The sequence below is a fragment of the Oryctolagus cuniculus genome, chromosome 7 (genome assembly GCF_964237555.1).
Source record: "Oryctolagus cuniculus chromosome 7, mOryCun1.1, whole genome shotgun sequence".
In the NCBI taxonomy this organism is placed as follows: domain Eukaryota; kingdom Metazoa; phylum Chordata; class Mammalia; order Lagomorpha; family Leporidae; genus Oryctolagus; species Oryctolagus cuniculus.
This window is the reverse complement of record NC_091438.1, coordinates 26,957,300-26,977,880: the sequence shown is the minus strand read 5'-3', so window position 1 is coordinate 26,977,880 and position 20,581 is coordinate 26,957,300. Positions and strand designations below refer to the sequence as shown.

Sequence of the window (20,581 nt, the reverse complement as noted above, 5' to 3'; positions counted from 1 at the left end):
AATATGTCCAAACTGTAATTCAGTCCCCACTTCGACATCTGCACAATTCTGCTTCTTCCTCCTGTCTTCCCCATCTCGAAGAAAGGCATCATCATCATCATTCAACTGTTTGTTCAGGCTAAAATCTAGAAGTTATTCTTGATTCTTTATTTTACTCTATCTAGGTTTATCTGTTAATAAATTATGTCACCTACACCTGCAAAACATATTAATACACTAATTATTATTGCTTATTTCATTTGAACTATTGACATAGGTTTTTTTTTTTTTAACAGAGTTAGACAGTGAGAGAGAGAGAGAGAGACAGAGAGAAAGGTCTTCCTTCCGTTGGTTCACCCCCGAAATGGCTGGCGGCCGGAACTACGCCGATCCGAAGCCAGGAGCCAGGTGCTTCCTCCTGGTCTCCCATGCGGGTGCAGGGGTCAAGGATTTAGGCCATCCTCCACTGTCCTCCCGAGCCACAGCAGAAAGCTGGACTGAAAGAGGAGCAGCCGGGACTAGAACCCAGTGCCCATATGGGATGCCGGTACCTCAGGCGGAGGATTAGCCAAGTGAGCTGTGGGGCTGGCCCCGACAGGTTCTTAACACACTTTGCTTTCTTATTGCTGGCTGAGCACCTACAACCTTCAGCTCAGTTCTTCTGTAGTAGCTATGATCATCTTAAAACTATATAGATTGTTCCTGTGATTTTTCTTTTTTTAATTTTTAATCTATTTTATTATTTTTTAAAGATTTATTTATTTATTTGAAAGGCAGAGTTACAGAGTAGAGAGGGAGAGACAGAGATCTTCCATCTGCTGATTCACTCCCCAAATGGCCACAGCAGCCATGCCAGAAGCCAGGAACCAGAAGCTTCTTCAAGGTTTCCTATGTGGGTAAAGGGGCCCAAGCACTTGGGCTATCCTCCACTGCTTTCCCAGGCTATTACCAGGGAGCTGGATCAGAAGTGTAGCAGACAGGACATGAACCAGTGGCCATAAGAGACGCTCACGTCACAGGTGGTAGCTATACCCACTATACTGCAACACCAGCCCCTTAATTTTTGATTTAAAAAAAGAGGTCTTCCATCCACTGATTGGCTCCCCAATGGTCCACAATAGCCAGTGCTAGGCCAAGCCAAAGCCAGGAGCTGAGAACTTCATCTGGTTCTCCCAAATGGGTGACAGGGAATCAAATCCTTGAGCTCTCTCCTGCAATGCACATTAGCAGGAATGGGATCAGAAGCAGAATAGCGAGAACTCAGAGAACCAGGCATTCCAGACTGGGATGCAGGCATCCCAAGCGACAGCTTAACCCTTGTGCCAAACTCCCACCCCTATTTGTCACAGTTTTCTACTTTTCAGACTCCATCTGCCCTTCTCCTTCTTCTTCCCCATATAAATATTATTGCAGTTCTCTTTTTATAATCCTTGTTCTTTCCTGTAACTGGAAGACACTTTTCCTAATATCCATTGTTATCAAGTTCTGTGCCTACATATTACCACATCAAGAGTCCTTGTCCAGTCATCCACCTCTGAAAGCAGCTTCCCTTACCACAACCACATCCATCACCATCATTTCCACCCAGCTCACTTAACCACTGAATTCTCTTCATATCCTTTCTTTGTACTTAGGAGGTAAAACAGCCATTTAGATGAGATTCATTATGAACTTAGTGCTGACAGAAATTTCTTGGCAAAGATTCAAAACTCCTGAATTAGAAAAGAAAGTTGTCATTTGTACTTCAAAACTTACCTCTTGCCAAAATGAAGATATATGTTACAGAAAAAAATTCCTAATACATCTAATTTTTAAAGAGCTGTATTTACCAAAAACAAACAAACTCAGAAAGAACAATAACCCAACAATTTGAAATTCATCTTACAAAAGAAAACATTTAAGTAGCCAAGAAGTACATGAAAAGATATTCAGATGTCTTTAGTCACTAGGGAAATGCACATTGAAATTACAATGAGATTTTGTTAACACAACCGAAATTTTAATGGCTGGTTACATCATGTATTGGCAAGGATATAGAACAGCTGGCATTTTCTACATTACTGGTGAGACTATAAAACCTTACAAGCACTTTGCAAAAACAGTTTAGCTGTTTCTTTTAAGAAAAACATTTTTACCATATGACTTGAGAGCAAGACTGCTGTTTATCCAAGAGAAATAAATGAAAGCATTTGTCAACACCAAGGACTCATGAATGTTCAGAGCTTTTTTATTTATGGTTTAAATCTGAAAACAGTCTACATGTCCATGCTAGATAAAATGGTATGCCTACAGTAGAATACTGTCCAATAATGAAAAACACACTAAATAACCCCAAAACCATTACACTGAGTCATGAAAGGTAAAACTATTGAATGTTAGGGTTAGGAATGCTTGGGGTCAGACAGAGGAATGTTGGGAACATTCTATCTGAATGGAATCAAAGGTTACACAAGTATATCGTTCGTCCAAACCTATCAGACTATACATTTAAAATATGTTTCACATCTTAAATAAATTATATTTCCATGAAATTGCTTTTTTAAAAAATATTACTCTAAGTTTACTGTGTGGTTAAATACTTTTAGAAAGGAGGAATTTGGCTTTTCAGCTTGGTGTCTTGAGCTTTAGATCATGGAAATCACTGGCTAAGAAAGAGATAAGTGGTTTTTTGGTAAATGATATTCTGCATTCATTTTTAAAATACTCAGACCATTGTTTTCAGTTACAAGATTATTTTATTTTAATTATTTATTGTATTTGTTGGAGGGAGGTGGTCTTCAGTTTGCTAATTCACTCCCCAAATGTCTAAAACAGTCAGGGCTAAGCCAGACCAAAGCCAGAAGCCAACAGCTCAATCCAGGTCTCCCAACATGGATGGCAGGCACACAAGTACTTGAACCATCATCTGCCTCTTCCCAGGATGTGCAATTGCAGGAACCTGGATCAGAAGTAGTGGCTGCTCCTCTTCCGATCCAGCTGTCTACTATGGCCTGGGAAAGCAGTAGAAGATGGCCCAAGTCCTTGGGCCCCTGAACCCACATAGAACACCTTACTATGAATCTGTAATTATTTAAAAATAAAAGGCTAAAAATGTCAAAAAAAAAAAAAAAAAAAGAAGAAGAAAAGGTTTATCCACCCTAGTAGCTGTTAAATTTTTTCTCCTCCCTTTGTGTGCTTCACATCCGTTTTTTCCATTCTGCTTTTTGTATATTCATTGGCAGCATTTTTTTTTTTTTTTTTTTTTAAACGATTTGGTGAGTTTGTGTGTGTGAGAGAGATCACAGATCTTCCAGCCACTGGATCAGAAGTGGAGCAGCTGGGATTCAAACCAGCACTTGTATGGGATGCTGAGATTGCAGGCAATAGCTTAACCCACAGTGCCAAACCCTAGCAACATTAAGCTTTAGTAATTGTTTTATAACTCCTTAATGAAAACTAAATCATAAAAAAACTTGATTTCTGAGGTGATACTCCCACACTGTACTGTGTAGGCTCTAGATATCATTTTCTGGATTTTTCAGTCTAAAGATAGAACTCTGTACCCAGGCTGATTTCTAGAAATTTCTTTTCAGAGTTTGTGTGCTATCATGCTATCAATTTGGATAATTTTTTAAAAGATTTATTTATTTGAAATGCAGAGTTACAGAGTGAGAGAGAGAGGAGTCTTCCATCCCTTGGTTCACTCCCCAAATGGGCTGAATGACTGGAGCTGTGCTGATCCAAAGCCAGGAGCCAGGGTCTTCTTCTGGGTCTCCCATGCATGTGCAGGGCCCCAAGGACTTGGGCTATCTTCTGCTACTTTCCCAGGCCATAGCAGAGAGCTGGATTGGAAGTGCTGTAGCTGGGACTCGAACCGCAGCCCATATGAGATGCTGGCATTGCAGGTGGCGGTTCTAACCGCCACGCCACAGCACTGGCCCCTGTGACTTTTTCTCCATCATGAATTTTTGCTCTGTCAGTTGCTGTAAACTGCTGCCGCCTCACACTGTAAATTCCCTTCATCTCTAAAGTTAGATTTGGAGATTTCTCTATTGTGCTTTTAATTGTATGCAGCATAATGAGTGACCAAGAGTGTCTGGCACAATAAATAGGTACATATTTAGTGAAGCCTGTGATACCCATTGTTGGTCAAAATTCTCCTACTCATCTGGTAACTTCTATGTTTCAGCATCCACCTCCAGATAGACAGGCAGTACCTGGAAGACCAGGCCCTTTCCCCCCCAAGCAGCAAGTACCTGATGAAGACGAAATATGGAAGCAAAGACGGAGACAACAGTCAGAAATCTCTGCTGCGGTGGAGCGCGCACGGAAGCGTCGTGAAGAGGAAGAACGACGAATGGAAGAACAAAGGAAGGCTGCATGTGCAGAGAAACTGAAACGCTTGGATGAGAAGCGTGGCATCGTGGAAAAACAACCATCTCCAGAAGAAATACGGGAAAGGGAGCGAGAAAGAGAACGGGAGCGTGAGAAAGAGCTTGAAAGAGAACAAGAACAGGAGCGTGAGAAAGAGAGGGAGAGGGAGAAGGAGAAGGAGAAGGAGAGGCAGCAGGAAAAGGAGAAAGAGCAGGAGAAAGAGCAGGAAAAACAAAGAGAAATGGAGAAGGAAAGAAAACAAGAAAAAGAGAAAGAATTAGAACGGTGGAGGGAAAATGAAAAAGAATTACAGAAGATGAAAGAACAGGAAAAGGAGTGCGAGTTGGAGAAGGAAAGAGAGAAAGTGGAGGAAAAAATAGAACCCAAAGAGACTGCAGTGGAGCCTGTGGTAGAAAAACAGGAAAGTGAAAACATCTGTAATAAAGGTATTGTTATCTTGTTCACTTTTATTGAAACCTTACAGAGAGTTTCATAATAGTTATGCTTTGGGTGCTTGATTGTTTTGTTTTGTTTTCCTTTTTAAAGATGTATTTCTTTGAGAGGCAGAATTACAGAAAGAGAGAATCTGCTGGTTCACTCCCCAAATGGCTGCAGTGGCTGGATCTGGGCGGATCTGAAGCCAAGAGCCAGGAGCTCCTTCTGGGTCTCACACATAGGTTCAGGGACCCAAACACTTGGTCATCTTCCTCTGCTTTCCAGGGCCATTAGCTGGAAATTTGATGAGAAGTAGAGCTGTCTGGACTCAAACCAATACTGTACCCAGTTTGTGATTTGAGAATTTTTTTTCTTCCTGTTTAAATAGACAAGCTTCCACGATATAGTGGATAATGCTGTTAGACTGCAATGTACCAGAGTAATTATATTCTTAGTTAAAAGTCTTTTTTTATCTATTTATTTGAGAGGTAGAGTTATAGACAGTGAGAAAGAAAGAGACAGAAAGGTCCTCCATCCGATGGTTCAGCCCCCAAATGGCCGCAACAGCCGGAGCTACGCCGATCCTAAGTCAGGAGCCAGGTGCCTCCTCCTGGTCTCCCACGCGAGTGCAGGGGCCCAGGTACCCGGGCTATCCTCCACTGCCCTCCCGGGCCACAGCAGAGAGCTGGACTGGAAGAGGAACAACCGGGACTAGAACCCCGTGCCCACGTGGGATGCCGGTGCCGCTGGTGGAGGATTTATTTGAAAGGTAGAGAGTTACAGGGAGACAGAGGCAGAGAGAGAGAGACAGAGTTCTTTATCCACTTGTTCACTCCCCAAATGGCTGCAACAGCAGGAGCTGGGCCAGTCTGGAGCCAGGAGCTTCTTCCAGGTCTCCTACATGGGTGCAGGGGTCCAAGGACTAGGATCATGCTCTACTGCATTCCCAGGCCTTAGCAGAGAGCTGGATCAGAAGTGGAGCAGCCAGGACTCAAACCAGCGCCCATATAGGATACCAGCACTGCAGGTGGTGGCTTTACCCACTATGCTGTGGCACCGGCCCCAGATTGTTTTTTGTAAATCTGATGGATTTTTCATTCTTGCCAAGTTGGTTTGTAGACTAAATAACAATTCAAATATAGTATTAAACTATGGCTAACTTGTTGTGAAATTCATTTTTAATGAGCGGCTTGAATTAGTTTCAATATGTTTTCTGATACAGAAGTATTTTACAAAGAGTGGACATTTGGCCCTGCAGTTCAGACAAACACCAGTCAGGACACCTGTGTCCCCCGTCAGAGTACATGAATTTGATCCCTGGGTTCAACTCCTGATTACAACTTCCTGCTGCTGCAGACCCTGGGAGGCATCAGTGATGACTCAGGCAGTTGGATCCCTGCCAACCTGTGTGGGAGACCTCGCCTGCCTGCCTTACCTGCCTGCCTGCCTGCCTTTCTCTCTCTCTCTCTCTTTCCCTCCCTCCCTCCCTCATTCATTCATTCATTCATTCATTTGAAAGTCAGAGCTACAGAAAGAGAGAGGTCTTCCATTCATTGGTTCACTCCCCAAGTGGCTGCAACGGATGGCGCTGTGCCGATCGGAGCTAGGAGCTTCTTCCAGGTCTCACATGCAGGTGCAGGGCCCCAAGGACTTGGGCCATCTTCTACTGCTTTCCCAGGCCATAGCAGAGAGCGGGATCGGAAGTGGAGCAGCCAGGTCTTGAACCAGCACCTGTATGGGATGCCGGCACTGCAGGCGGAGAATTAACCTACTATGCCATTGAGTTTTAGCTTAGTTTGCCAGTGTGATGTGCTCATTAAAGTATTGTGCTGACACTGCTCTCTCATTCCAAAACCAAGAGCTAGAAATGCAAGTGAGGTAGGCCTGTGCTGTGGCATAGCGGGTGAGGCCTGTGAGAAAAGATACAAAATTTGAGTGCAGTTTGCCAACATTTGGGGAAGGAACCTGTGGATGGGAGCTGTCTCTGGCTCCATCTTCCAATAAATAAGTTAAAAATAAAATTGATACCCCCCCCCCAAAAATGTGGACAAGAAAAATATAATTAATGATTTTTTTTTTTTTTTTAATTTTTGACAGGCAGAGTGGACAGTGAGAGAGAGAGACAGAGAGAAAGGTCTTCCTTTTGCCATTGGTTCACCCTCCAATGGCCGCCGCGGCCGGCGCACCGCGCTGATCCGATGGCAGGAGCCAGGTGCTTCTCCTGGTCTCCCATGGGGTGCAGGGCCCAAGCACCTGGGCCATCCTCCACTGCACTCCCTGGCCACAGCAGAGGGCTGGCCTGGAAGAGGGGCAACCGGAACAGAATCCGGCGCCCCGACCGGGACTAGAACCCGGTGTGCCGGCGCCACTAGGCGGAGGATTAGCCTAGTAAGCCGCGGCACCGGCCTTAATTAATGATTTTAACAGCATTTTTTTATGTCAACAAAATAAAACATCCTTTTAAAAATTCATATTATGGGCCCTGTGCTGGTGTGCAGTAGGTTAATCCTCCACTTGCTGTGCCAACATTCCACATGGGCACCAGTTCTAGTCCTGGCTGTTCTTTTAATCCAGCTCTCTGCAGTGGCCTAGGAAAGCAGTAGAAGATGACCCAAGCACTTGGGCCTCTGCACCCACATGGGAGACCCAGAAGAAGCTCCTGTCTCCTGGCTTCAGATTGCCCTAGTTCCAGCCATTGTGGCCATTTGGGGAATGAACCAGCAGATAGAAGATTTTTCCCTGTCTCTCCCTCTCACTGTCTGTCTCTCACTCTACCTTATTCATAGTCATTTGAGATATATTTGTAATATGTCTGGCTTTGTAACTGTTGACATGGCATGTATCATACTTGACCCTCTTTTAATAGAATAATGGTGATGATGTTTGAGGATGGCTAGTGATCACTCTGTCATCCTCAGATTTAAGTAAGTTCATTAATCTTTAAAAATGTTAGTGTCTTGATTTAATAAAGTTTGAATAAGTCAATGTGCTTAATGTTTAAGTATTTTCAGGCTATTTTTGTTTTTATGCAGATGCTCATAGTAAATATTGACATTAATAAATGTAATGTCTCGTTGATGGACACCAGTATCAGTACAAAACAATGATTCGGAATGTTAGGGAAGCTTTTTTCTTCATGAAGTTTTATTGTACCTCAATCTAATCATCTCAGTCCAGGACAGACAGCGTGTATTTGGTAAATATCATGGATGAATATCATTATCTTTCACCTTTTCTTTGGGCAGAGGAGAAGCCAGTATTCACTAGACAAGATAGCAATCGCAGTGAAAAGGAGACCATGCAAGTGGTTCATGAAACAGAACCAGAGTCAGGATCTCAGCCTCGGCCTGCTGTATTATCTGGCTATTTCAAACAATTTCAGAAATCTTTACCACCACGATTTCAGCGGCAACAGGTAAGAATAAAAACATAACCATATGCTTGTGATTTCTCAGTTTTCTGAGAAATTAATTTGACATGAAACCTAAAATATATAAAGTATGGAAATTTTCCTTGAAATTCCTTTCCCTTTTAATAAATGTTTATTAATATTAATAAGCAGTGGGTTTAACATGTGCAACTAAGGTATCAAGATGTGTTACTTTTCCAGGAACAAATGAAACAGCAGCAGTGGCAACAACAGCAGCAGCAAGGTGTACTTCCACAAACCGTTTCTTCACAGCCATCTGGTAGCACTGTCCCTCCTCCACCACACAGACCTGTTTACCAGCCCATGCAACCTCACCCTCAACATTTAGCATCCATGGGTTTTGATCCCAGATGGCTCATGATGCAGTCATACATGGATCCTCGAATGATGTCAGGGAGACCAGCTATGGATATTCCACCCATTCATCCTGGTAAGTTGAAATTGCTGTCTTATTGTTCATTTATAGTTTGGCAGAATCAAAATTTGTTGGTTTTTTTTGCTCCCATTTTGCATTTTAATTCACTGGGGTGTTGTGAAATGTTTGAGTTTAAATAGGACCACTACACTATATAATTTTATTTCGCACAGTTATTTTGCACAGTTTATTTTGCCAGACACTTGTACCAGCTGTGGCAAATACAAAATACAAGCTCTTCTCTGTTTTATAAATATTGATTAGATACTGAATAAAAAAGTATTTCAGCGTTGAAATTTATATATGCCACCCTTTTCATTTCCTGTATCATTTGCCAGCTTAATCCTTAATTTTCTTCATAGCTTAGCAGATAAACAACTGAATTAACAATCTTTTATAGAACTCATGAAAATAAATCCAGATAATCTATAATCAAAATGGCATATAGCTCAAGACTTGCTCCCCCCTCCCTCTTTATTCACTTATTTCCATTTATTTGAGTGACACACAAAGAGGTCTTCCATCTGCTGGTTCACTCCTGACGTGGCCACAATGTACAGGCTAGTTAGGATCCCAGAACTTAGTGTTTGTCTCTTGTGCAGGTGGCAGGGACCCAAGAACTTGGAGCTATCACCTGTTGCTGCCTTTCAGTATGTGCATTAGCAGAAAACTCAAATTTAAAGCAGAACCAGGACTCTATCCCAAGTTGTCTAATAGGGCATGGAGGTGACCAAAGCAGCGTCTTTAACTGCTATACCAAATGCCTGGCTTGAAAATTACATCTTGTGGACGGCACTTTGTCATAGTAGGCTAAACATCCACCTGCAGTACCGGCATCCCATATGGATGCTGGTTCAAGTCCCGTCTGCTCCTCTTCCAATCCAGCTCGCTGCTGATGGTCTGGGAAAGCATCAGAAGATGCCCCAAGTGCTTGGCCCCTGCACCCACATAGGAGACCCGGAAGAAGTTCCTGGCTCCTGGTTTCAGATCAGCCCAGCTCCAGCCATTACAGCCATTTGGGGAATGAACCAGTGGATGGAAGACTTTTGTCTCTCTCTCCCTCTGTCTGTCTGTAACTATGGTTTCTCAAGTAAATAAAAATTAAAAAGAAAAAGACTATTTTTTTTTAAATCATATCTTGATTTTAAAATTTACATGGATGATTTGAAATTTAGATGGCATGTTTTATAGAATATTACTCATCTAAAGTAAGTGGAATTTGCTATAAAATAATTTTCTTAATTTTTCACTGTTGAATTCTTTTTTTTTTTTTTTAAGATTTATTTTATTTGTTTGAAAGACAGAGTTACAGAGAAAGGCAGAGAGAGAGAGAGAGAGAAGTCTTCCATCTGCTGATTCACTCCCTAAATGGCTACAATGGTCCTTTAATGTAAAATATGTGTTTTTAGGATTATGCTTAATTTTTAAATGAAGTCTTAACAGTAATAAAGTGGAATTTCCACCATTTTTTTTTGCTAAATTAGGTTTATTTAGGGAAATTTAAGAAAATTCCATTCCTATTAGGATTTTTTTTTTCCATAATTCTCATTTCACCTTTTTCTGAACTTGGGTTACAGGAATGATTCCTCCAAAGCCATTAATGAGAAGGGACCAGATGGAAGGTTCTGCAAACAGTTCTGAATCATTTGAGCACATGGCTCGATCTGCAAGGGATCATGCGGTTTCCCTTTCTGAGCCCCGTGTGATGTGGGGGTCTGATCCCTATCCTCATGCTGAGCCTCAACAGGCAACTACTCCCAAGGCACCTGAGGAACCTGAGGATATAAGGTAATTAACATGGCTAAGACTAAATAGGTTGTTCAAAGCTAGTATCCCTGGAGATCATTTGATAATTTAATACTGAGCCAAAAAACTAATTTCCTGCTGTTTAGTGTACTTCGTTTCATCTTTGGACATACTTTATTTTTCCTAGTGTTTTTCTATTGATTAGAGCATTTTGTAGTGTGATTTCGTGTGTTAAATTGTACGCTGAAACTCAGCATTAGATGTTAAAAATGACAGGTCTTTACTATAGATGAGATGTGAAAATTTAAATGCATCTACCATGCTTCTGTAGGCCTGCTAAAATGTTGGTGTAGTTTTCCATTAGTGAGTAGGGTAGATTTGTTTATCAATATTACCAAAAATTTTTGGAACCAAAATAAGAAGAGATACTAATTTATAAAATTATTTGAAGTGGCAGTTGGTGGTATGGCATCAAGTAATCTATAGCCATGTAGTTAGAACTTCTGCCCTTATACAGGGTATAATTTATATTTATAATGTTTAGAAACTTTATGGTTGATTAGGATAGATAGACCGACTCTAGTGCACTCTTTTGTTCTAAGTGGAAGTGCATAGTCTTTATGGATTAAAAATTCATGTCAGCGTGGATCTCGATGTTTTTTCTTTAAGGAATAAACTTGTATTTCCAATCATGGCACAAAAAAACCCCACACATTTGTGCTTTTAAGTGTACAGTGCAGTATTGTTAACTATAGGAACAATATTATGTAGAAAATCATGGTAACTTCTTCATCTTACATGACTGAAAATTATACCAGTGGGATAGCATTTCCTCATTTCCCCCAACCAATGGCCTCTAGAAACCACTGTTCAACTTTGACGATTTCTATAGATAAAAAAACTCATAAAAGTGGAGTCATGTGTTATTTGTTCTGACTAGCTTAAAGATTTATCTGTGTTTTATATAACAGTATTTCCTTCTGTTCTTCATTAATATTCCATTTTGTGTGTGTGTCACATTTTCTGTACTCATTCAGCTATTGATGGACATGTAGTCAGTTTGCCCTTCATAGCTGTTATGAATTGTGCTGCAGTGTTTTATGAAGAGATAAAGATACTTTTTATGATTAAGATCTTTTTCATTTTTAAAGTATCTTGTTATGCTCTGTACCCTTACATGTGGGGAAGATAACTTGATTGATTATACCTTTGAATTCTCATCATTTTAGGCCTGAAGCTGCACATGACCAAGAACAGATCACTGCTGCTTGTCCTGTAGAACACAGTCATTTAGAGGCTCCTCCAAAAGCAGACTTTGTCAGAGAATCGAGTGAAACAGAAGCACAAAAGTTTTTAAGTAGATCTGTGGAAGATGTTAGACCTCATCCTACTGACATAAATAATCAGTCTGCTTGTTTTGAAGTACCTGACTCAAAGGCTTTATCCACTCCTTCAGAAGATCGGATTTCAGGTGTAGAAAGTCAGCCCGTCCGGAAACGAAGTGTTTCCCATGGATCTAACCATACTCAAAAATTAGAAGAGCAAAGAAATGAGCCATCTGCATGCGTCCCTAAAGTAACCAGTAGATGCCCTGATTCAAAAGAACCAGCAGAAAGGCCAGAGGAGAAACCAAGAAAGGATGGTTTCATACGCTCTTCTGAAGGACCAAAACCTGAAAAAGTATATAAATCTAAATCGGAAACTCGCTGGGGCCCAAGGCCTGGCTCCAACAGAAGAGAAGAAGGTAATGATAGACCAGTGAGAAGATCAGGTCCCATTAAAAAACCTGTACTTAGAGATATGAAAGAGGAACGGGAGCTAAGGAAGGAGAAAGAAGGAGAAAAGGTTGAAAAGGTCCCTGAAAAAGTGATAAAACCCGAAAAGACGGAAAAGAAGGATCTTCTTCCTCCACTCCCACCTCCAGCACCAGTTCAGCCACAGTCAGTTACACCACCTACTCAGCCAGAACCTGAAAAATTGTCTTCAACTGAAGTTTCAGCTGTGGCTCAAAAGCCATCCCAAGATATCGAGGTGCCTTTAGAAACTGTGAGTAGCGTTCAGGTGGAGCCTGCGGTTAAAACTGTGACCCAACAAACTATTGTAGCACCAGTAGTCAAAGAAGAAAAGCAAACTGAGAAACCTGTCGGCAAAGAGCTTGCTGTAGAGAGGCCTCGACCAGATTCAAGACCAGCAGTGAAAAAAGAATCAACTTTACCACCTAGGACCTACTGGAAAGAAGCTAGAGACAGAGATTGGTTTCCAGATCAAGGATACAGAGGTCGAGGCCGAGGTGAATATTACTCCAGAGGTCGAAGCTATAGAGGCTCTTATGGAGGGCGTGGCAGGGGTGGCAGAGGACACACTCGTGATTATCCTCAGTACAGAGACAATAAACCAAGAACAGAGCACGTGCCCTCAGGGCCTCTCAGACAGCGAGAGGAAAGTGAAACACGAAGTGAGAGCTCTGATTTTGAAGTCGTCCCCAAAAGAAGAAGACAGCGGGGTTCAGAGACCGACACAGACAGTGAAATTCATGAAAGTGCAAGTGACAAGGATAGTTTAAGCAAAGGTAAACTTCCTAAAAGAGAGGAACGGTCTGAAAACAAGAAACCTATAAAGCCTCAATCTTTCAAGCCAGAAAATCATGTCCGAATAGATAATAGACCACTAGAAAAGCCTTATGTGAGGGAAGATGATAAATCTAAACCAGGTTTTCTTCCTAAAGGGGAGCCTACAAGGCGTGGCAGAGGGGGAACATTCAGGCGTGGTGGAAGGGATCCTGGAGGTCGTCCATCACGCCCTTCCACCTTACGAAGGCCTGCTTATCGGGACAATCAGTGGAGTCCCCGGCAGGCAGAAGCTACTAAACCAGAAGATGGAGAGCAGCCAAGAAGACACGAGCAGTTTATTCCTATGCCAGTAGATAAACGACCTCCAAAGTTTGAGCGAAAATTTGACCCAGCCAGAGAGAGACCACGCAGGCAACGTCCTACCCGACCACCAAGGCAAGATAAGCCTCCTCGGTTTAGAAGACTAAGGGAGAGGGAGGCTGCTTCAAAGACAAATGAAGCAGCATTGCCCACCAACAGCACAGTTAATAATGTGGTTCAAGAACCAGTGAATACTGCTGGAGATATTTCTGGGAATAAAACACCAGACTTGTCTAACCAGAACTCTTCAGATCAGGCAAATGAAGAATGGGAAACAGCTTCTGAAAGCAGTGATTTCAATGAACGGCGAGAAAGGGATGAAAAAAAAAATGCTGATTTGATTGCACAAGCAGTTGTGAAAGCCGGAGACAACGGTTTACCTCCAAAGAGAGAAATAGCAAAGAGAAGTTTTTCTAGTCAGAGGCCTGGAGTAGATCGCCAAAATCGACGTGGCAACAGTGGTCCACCCAAATCAGGAAGAAATTTTTCCGGTCCTAGGAATGAAAGACGAAGTGGCCCACCATCAAAAAGTGGGAAGAAAGGGTGAGTACTCTTTAAAGCTTTATTTAGTTATTTGAAAGGCAGAGTTATGAAGAGAGAGGGAGAGACAAAGAGATCTTTCATTTACTGGTTCACTCAGCAGATGGCCACAACAACCAGGGGGCAGAGCCAGGAGCTTGGAACTCTATCTGGGTCTTCCTGCTTATCCAGGCACGTTAGCAGGTAGGTAGGTCAGAAGTTGGGGACCTGAGACTCAAAGCAGCACTCAGATGGGATGCTTGGTGTTGCAGGCAGCAGCTTAATCCATTACACTGCAAGCCTGCTCCGTGCATTCTGTGTTTTAGACATTTTATTTGAAAAGGCAAGATGACAGAGCAAGAGAGACAGAGGTCTCCCATCTGCTGGTTTACTCCCCAAGCACTTGGAACAGCTGGGGCTGAGCCAGGCTGAAGCCAGGAAACAAGAACCTTCTTCTACATCTCACCTGTGGCTGCCAGGAACCCAAGTACTTGGACCATAATCTGCTTTCTCTTCAGGTACATTAGCAGAAAGCTGGATAGGAAATGCCAAGTAGTTAAAACTTAAGGGCCCGCACTATGGCACAGTGGGTAGAGCCACGGTCTGCAATGCCAGCACCCTGTATGGTTACCGGTTTAAGTGCTGGCTGCTCCACTTCCATTCAAGCTCCCTGCTATGGACTGGGAAAACAGTAGAAGATGGCCCATGTCCTTGGGCCCCTGCACCCGTGTGGGACACCGTAAGAAGTTTCTGGCTTTGGATCAGCTCAGCTCTGGCCATTGCAGTCATTTGGGGAATGAACCAGTGGATGGAAGACCTCTCTTCTCTTTCTCTGTCTCTGCCTCTCTGTAACTCTGCCTTTCCAATAAAAAAATCTTTTTTTAAAAAAAGTATGATAAAGTAGTAGTTTAGATTCAGAATGCCTAGGTTCAAATCTGGACTGTGTACTTTGTAGTTGTATAATACCGGGGTTTAGAGTAAGCAATCATTATTAGAGAATGTCCCGTTTTTTACATCAGATTCCTGTATTTGCAACCTGAACTGATAACCTAAACTGTATTGGACAGTATTGTATTAAATTTAGATGCTTGATTACACATAGCATTCCAGATTGCTGCACTGGTAAGGGAAAATAATTTTGTTTTCCTGATAAGTTAGAAAGGTGTTCCAGGTAACTAATGAGATCAGTCCTGAGTACCTGCCCCCCCCTCCTTTTTGAAGATTTATTTATTTATTTGGAAGGCAGAGAGAGAGGTCTTCTATCTGCTGGTTCACTCCCCCACATGGCCACAACAGCCGAAACTGGTCCGACCCAAAGCTAGGAGCTTGGAGCTACTTCAGTTCTCCCACGCAGGTGCTTGTACTGCTTTCCCAGTACATGGCAGTGAGCTGGATTGGAAGTAGAGCAGCCAGCGCTACAGGCCATGGCTATACCTGCTACGCCAGAGAGCCAGCCCCTGAGTATCTGCCTTGGCTCTGAATTTGAACATCCCTCTAGTGGTTCCGGAGATAAAGATAACAAAAATGTTGGCTAATTCATTGGCTGTAACTGGATTGTTAGAATTTCAAGTAATAACACTCAAGGGAACTCTGGATTTTAGTTCTGTGTCATGTAGATAACACCAACTTTAAAATTGCAGAAATAGTGGTGACTGATTATAGTTAAAACAAATGTCGGACAAGAGGTTAAATTAGAAGAACTTAATTTATTCTTCAAATGCTTGAAGTCATGGTTGGGCACATGGTAAGCTTTTATCTTGAGTAATACTATAGGATATGAAGAAAATATATTAATAAACCCATTTTCCATAACCTGTTTTCATCTGGAAATGTAAAATGTAAAATAAATCTAAGAAATAATCTGTTAGGAAACAAACTGTAGGACCACATTTTGTTTGTGAAATGACTTATTTCCATACTAACGGTAGTTTTTTATGTTTATATTACATATAGATGAGTCAGCTTTTTAAAAATTTGTGTTTCATATACTACCCATTTTTGGAAAGTATCCAGTCCATTTGATTGAATCATAGTTTTCTGCTGGCTTCGCTTATGCCTTGATAGGCAACTAGAAACAATTCAAGCCTTCTGTCAATCATTAGAATTCTAGAATTTAATTGCTGGGATGTGCTCTAGGAAGCTAATCTACATAATCAGGAAGCTCAGTTTTAGGAAGGTTATTACTCAACAGAAGTCAATAAGGCTTATTGATACTAAGAGTTAGAGCTTTCTAATCCAGTGTTATTTCATCTACACTGAATTTATAAATCTGCCAGCAAGAGCATGTTTCCTTTGGAAGTAGTAATATCTCACATTTTTTTTTTTAGGCCATTTGATGACCAGTCTGCAACCACTGCTGTTGTTGATTCTGTCAATGGCAGCTCAGCACACCACCAGGAAGGAGTGCTTAATGGTACAGGACAAAAAACTTCCAAAGATCCTACTGGGAAAAAAAGAGAAGATCCCAAACCAGGTCCCAAAAAACCCAAAGAGAAAGTAGATGCTCTGTCACAGTTTGATCTCAACAATTACGCAAGTATGTCTTAATGTTCCTTTCATTTATTTTTTGCATTTAAGTAGATTCTATAAATAAATGAAGTCATCAGAGAAAAAAGAGTTAGCCATTCAAGGTAGAACTAGAGCCTGATTTTGAAACACTGATCTAAATTAAAGTAAAATAACATGTACTTTTTGCATAACCTTGAATGCTTCATAAAACTTGCATGCTTGGGAATCCAAAAAGGAGAAAATCACCCTCTTTACAAATGCTTGTGGAAAAGCACAGATAACCAAGTGAAGATGGTTAATTATATCTGTGTAGATTCTGTGTGCTTAAAAACAAGATATTAAACTCAGGGTGTTATGACTTTGGTAAATTGGTGTTAAACTCAGGGTGTTATGACTTTGGTAAATTGGTATCTAAGATTATGATGAATAGAGAATAAATAATTGGATGGGAAGGAGTAGATATTTTCAGAAGGCCATGAAGTGAGAGCATCAAATGTGTAGGATAACATAAACAATAAGAAAAAGATAAGTTTGCATGAGGAAACTAATGAGCAAATATGTTTATACGTGTTAAAATGGCACTATTCTGCCCATCATTCAGATGAAAATGAAAGTGGAGATACTGAATGAAATTGAGAGATAGGTACTTAATTCCAGTTTTTAGAGAAGTAAAAGAGATTTTCTATCATGTAGTTAATGGTTACTTAAATCCTGATTTGGACCCAGGTCTTAGACACTGTTCTCAAAAGGTGGCCCCCAGACTAACAGAACCACCTGGAATATTGTGAGAAATGCAAATTCTTAGGCCCTACCCCAAACCTCCTAAATCAGAAACTCTGGAAGTGAGACACAGCAGTCTTTCTTAACAGGTTTTCTAAGTGATTCCAGTGCATGGTTAAGTTTGAGAATTACTTTAATAATGTGAGATGATGGAATGCTTACATGATAAGGTGAAGTGAGGTGAATCATGGAGCATTAGGTTAGTAATTTGATTATAATTTGTGGATATTTCAAAAGAATTCTTTGTGGATAGATTCCCTGTAATTTTCCTGACAAACTTTGCCATTACTTACCAGCTATCACCATCCTGAGTTAATGTTCTCAAGGAAATAGCTATTTTTAGTATGCTTCAATTAGAATATATACTTGTCAAGTTAAAACTTAATTGAATTGCCTGTTATGAGATTTATATTTTTTGTGAAGACATGGCTATAATCAATAGTCACATAACCTGAACTACTGTAATTTTTCAGTTATATTTTTGAAGTGTTTATTTTTTTTAAAGTTTTTTAAATTTTATTTATTTGAAAGAGAGAAAAGGAAGAGACAGCGAGAGAGATCTTGCATCTACTGGTCTACTCTCCAAATGGCCTCAATAGCAGGGACTGGGCCAGGACAAGACCAGGAACCAGGAGCTTCATCCGGGTCTCCCATGTGGGTACAGTGGTGAAGAGACTTGGGACATCCGCCACTGCTCTCCCTCGCACATTAACATAGAGTTGGATCAGAAGCAGAGCAGCTGGAACTAAAACTGGCACTCAAATGGGATGCAGGCATCTCAGGTGGCAACCTAACCCATTATGCCACAACACCAGGCCCTGAAGTGTTTATTTTACTTACTGAAAAGCAGAAAGAGAAGAAGAGACACTGATCTATCACCTGTCCTATGGCCTCCTAGAGTGCTTGTTACGAGGAGGATGGGATCAGTAGTAGCTCTGGGACTGGAACCCAGGCTCATCACAAGTGTGGACTTTACCACAGAGTGAAATACTTGCCCCTGAAATATTAAATGGGTTTAGATTTTATATTTACTGAGATACAGTTTTTTTAAGGATTTTTGAAAGGAAGAGTTACAGAGCGAGGCCTTCCATCTGCTGGTTCATTTCCCAGATGGCCACAACAGCCGGAGCTGGGCCAGTCCAAAGCCAGGAGCCAGGAGCTTCCTCGGGGTCTCCCCATGCGAGTGCATGGCCCCAAAACTTGGGTCATCTTATGCTGCTTTCCCAAGCCATAGCAGAGAGCTGGATCAGAAGGAGAGCAGCCAGGTCTCAAGCAGGCAGCCATATGCCTACTCACTACACCACAGCACCAGTCCCCTATTTACTGAGGTATAATACAGTTTTAAGAAACCTAAAATAATGATTATTGGACAGTAAGTTGAAAATATGATTATTTATTAGACGGGTGATTGTGATGTTTATACATCATCTTTAACCAGAGAGAGAATGGGAGAGAGGGATGTTAACTAGAGATATGTCTTATCCACTGGTTCATTCCTTGAATGCCTGCAACAGCTGAGGCTGGGCCAGGCCAAAGCCAGGAGCAGGGAATTCAACCCAGCTGTCATATGGGTGGCAGGAACTCAACTTCTGCCTGCTGCCTCCTAGGGTGTGCATTACCAGAAAACTGAAATTGGGAGCAGAGCCTGAACTCAAACCCGGGCACGCTGAAATGGGATCTTGGTGTCTTTGTACATCACTACTGCTCTATATTTGCGTTGAACTTTCACACTTTCACCTAGGTATTTCCTTTCTTTCTTTCTTTTTTTTTAAAGATTTATTTTATTTGAAAGGCAGAGTTACAGAGAGGCAAAGAGACAGAGAGATCTTCTACCCTCTGGTTCACTCTCCAGATGGCCACAATGGCCAGAGCTGTGCCGATCTGAAGCCAAGAGCCAGGAGTTTCTTCCAAGTCTCCCATACGGGAGCAGGAGCCCAAGGACTTGGGCCATCCTCTCCTGCTTCCCAGGCCATAGCAGAGAGCTGGATTGGAAGTCGAGCAGCTGAGACTCATGGGATGCTGGCACTGCTGGTGGTGGGTGGCTTTACCCACTATACCACAGTGCAAGCCCCTCCATTTGTTTTTAACAGCCACACATTGTAGATAGGGTCTACTAACATAGATGCATTCACGTCCTAAAGCCAGCTAGTTGGGTCACTTCACCTTTAACAGATCAGCTTCTCAGAGCTTATTTCACCCCTTGAAAACGGGAAATAATAATAATGAGAACCTCTTTTTTTTCTTTTAGAAAGTTTTTATTTAATAAATATAAATTTCATAGGTACAGCTTTTGGATTATAGCGGTTCTTCCCCCCATACCCGCCCTCCCACCCCCATACCATCCCACCTTCTACTCCCTCTCCCATCCCATTCTTCATTAAGATTTATTTTTAATTATCTTTATATACAGATACTAAGTAAAGATTTCAAAAGTTTGCACCCACACAAACCCACTGTTTGAAGACTAGTTTTACTGTTAATTCTCATAGTACAACTCATTAAGGACAGAGGTCCTACATGGGGAACAAACTCTTAAGAATGGTTAGATGCAGGCCAGCGCCGTGGCTCACTAGGCTAATCCTCCGCCTTGCGGCGCCGGCACACTGGGTTCTAGTCCCGGTCGGGGCGCCAGATTCTGTCCCGGTTGCCCCTCTTCCAGGCCAGCTCTCTGCTATGGCCAGGGAGTGCAGTGGAGGATGGCCCAAATACTTGGGCCCTGCACCCCATGGGAGACCAGGAAAGGTGCCTGGCTCCTGCCATCGGATCAGCGCGGTGCGCTGGCCACAGTGCGCCGGCTGCAGCGCGCCGGCTGCAGCGGCCATTGGAGGGTGAACCAACGGCAAAGGAAGACCTTTTTCTCTGTCTCTCTCTCTCTCACTGTCCACTCTGCCTGTCAAAAAAAAAAAAAAAAAAAAAAAAAGAATGGTTAGATGCAAATAAGTGTAGCGTACTGTGATCTTTAAAACACTGTGCTGATCCTGTGCTGGAGGTGGAAGTCATGGGATAATTTTTTTTTATTTTTTGTTTTTACACAAAAAAGACATTCAAGTCAGATAGTTTAGGTCTTTTAATTGTAACCTTGTTTATGAAATCTTTCATAAATCTGTGAAATCTTTTCAAATTTTACTAATGAATAGACATCTAAAAAGTAGGAAATAGGTTATACTGTAAATTGTAAGATCAAGATCTGTGACTTTTTTCAGTGTCCTACTAGGTTAAACATTTCTGTTTTCATTTGGAAAAAAATATTTTAAATCCTTCACATCCACAGGTGTTGTTATAATTGATGATCATCCTGAAGTAACAGTTGTTGAAGACCCCCAGTCAAATTTGAATGATGATGGTTTTACTGAAGTGGTATCCAAAAAACAACAAAAACGTTTACAGGATGAGGAACGGAGAAAGAAGGAAGAACAAGTCATACAGGTTTAAGGCTTACTTGAATTTACTGCTTAGTTATTGCCCAACATATTTTAGTAAATGTTC

General features: G+C 41.7%; 1 protein-coding gene across 31 annotated transcripts in view; it reads left to right on the top strand.

Annotated features, from left to right (window-relative positions):
• PRRC2C (proline rich coiled-coil 2C) overlaps positions 1-20,581 on the top strand; it is a 111,786-nt gene that overhangs the window by 53,818 nt on the left and 37,387 nt on the right. For all 31 annotated transcript variants that reach the window (XM_051858365.2, XM_070077365.1, XM_070077361.1 and 28 more), the window contains 7 exons: positions 4,148-4,778; positions 8,013-8,182; positions 8,378-8,627; positions 10,190-10,400; positions 11,588-13,831; positions 16,135-16,343; positions 20,367-20,521. In XM_051858365.2, the coding sequence (XP_051714325.2) occupies positions 4,148-4,778; positions 8,013-8,182; positions 8,378-8,627; positions 10,190-10,400; positions 11,588-13,831; positions 16,135-16,343; positions 20,367-20,521 (3,870 nt within the window). The remainder of the gene's footprint in view (positions 1-4,147; positions 4,779-8,012; positions 8,183-8,377; positions 8,628-10,189; positions 10,401-11,587; positions 13,832-16,134; positions 16,344-20,366; positions 20,522-20,581) is intronic.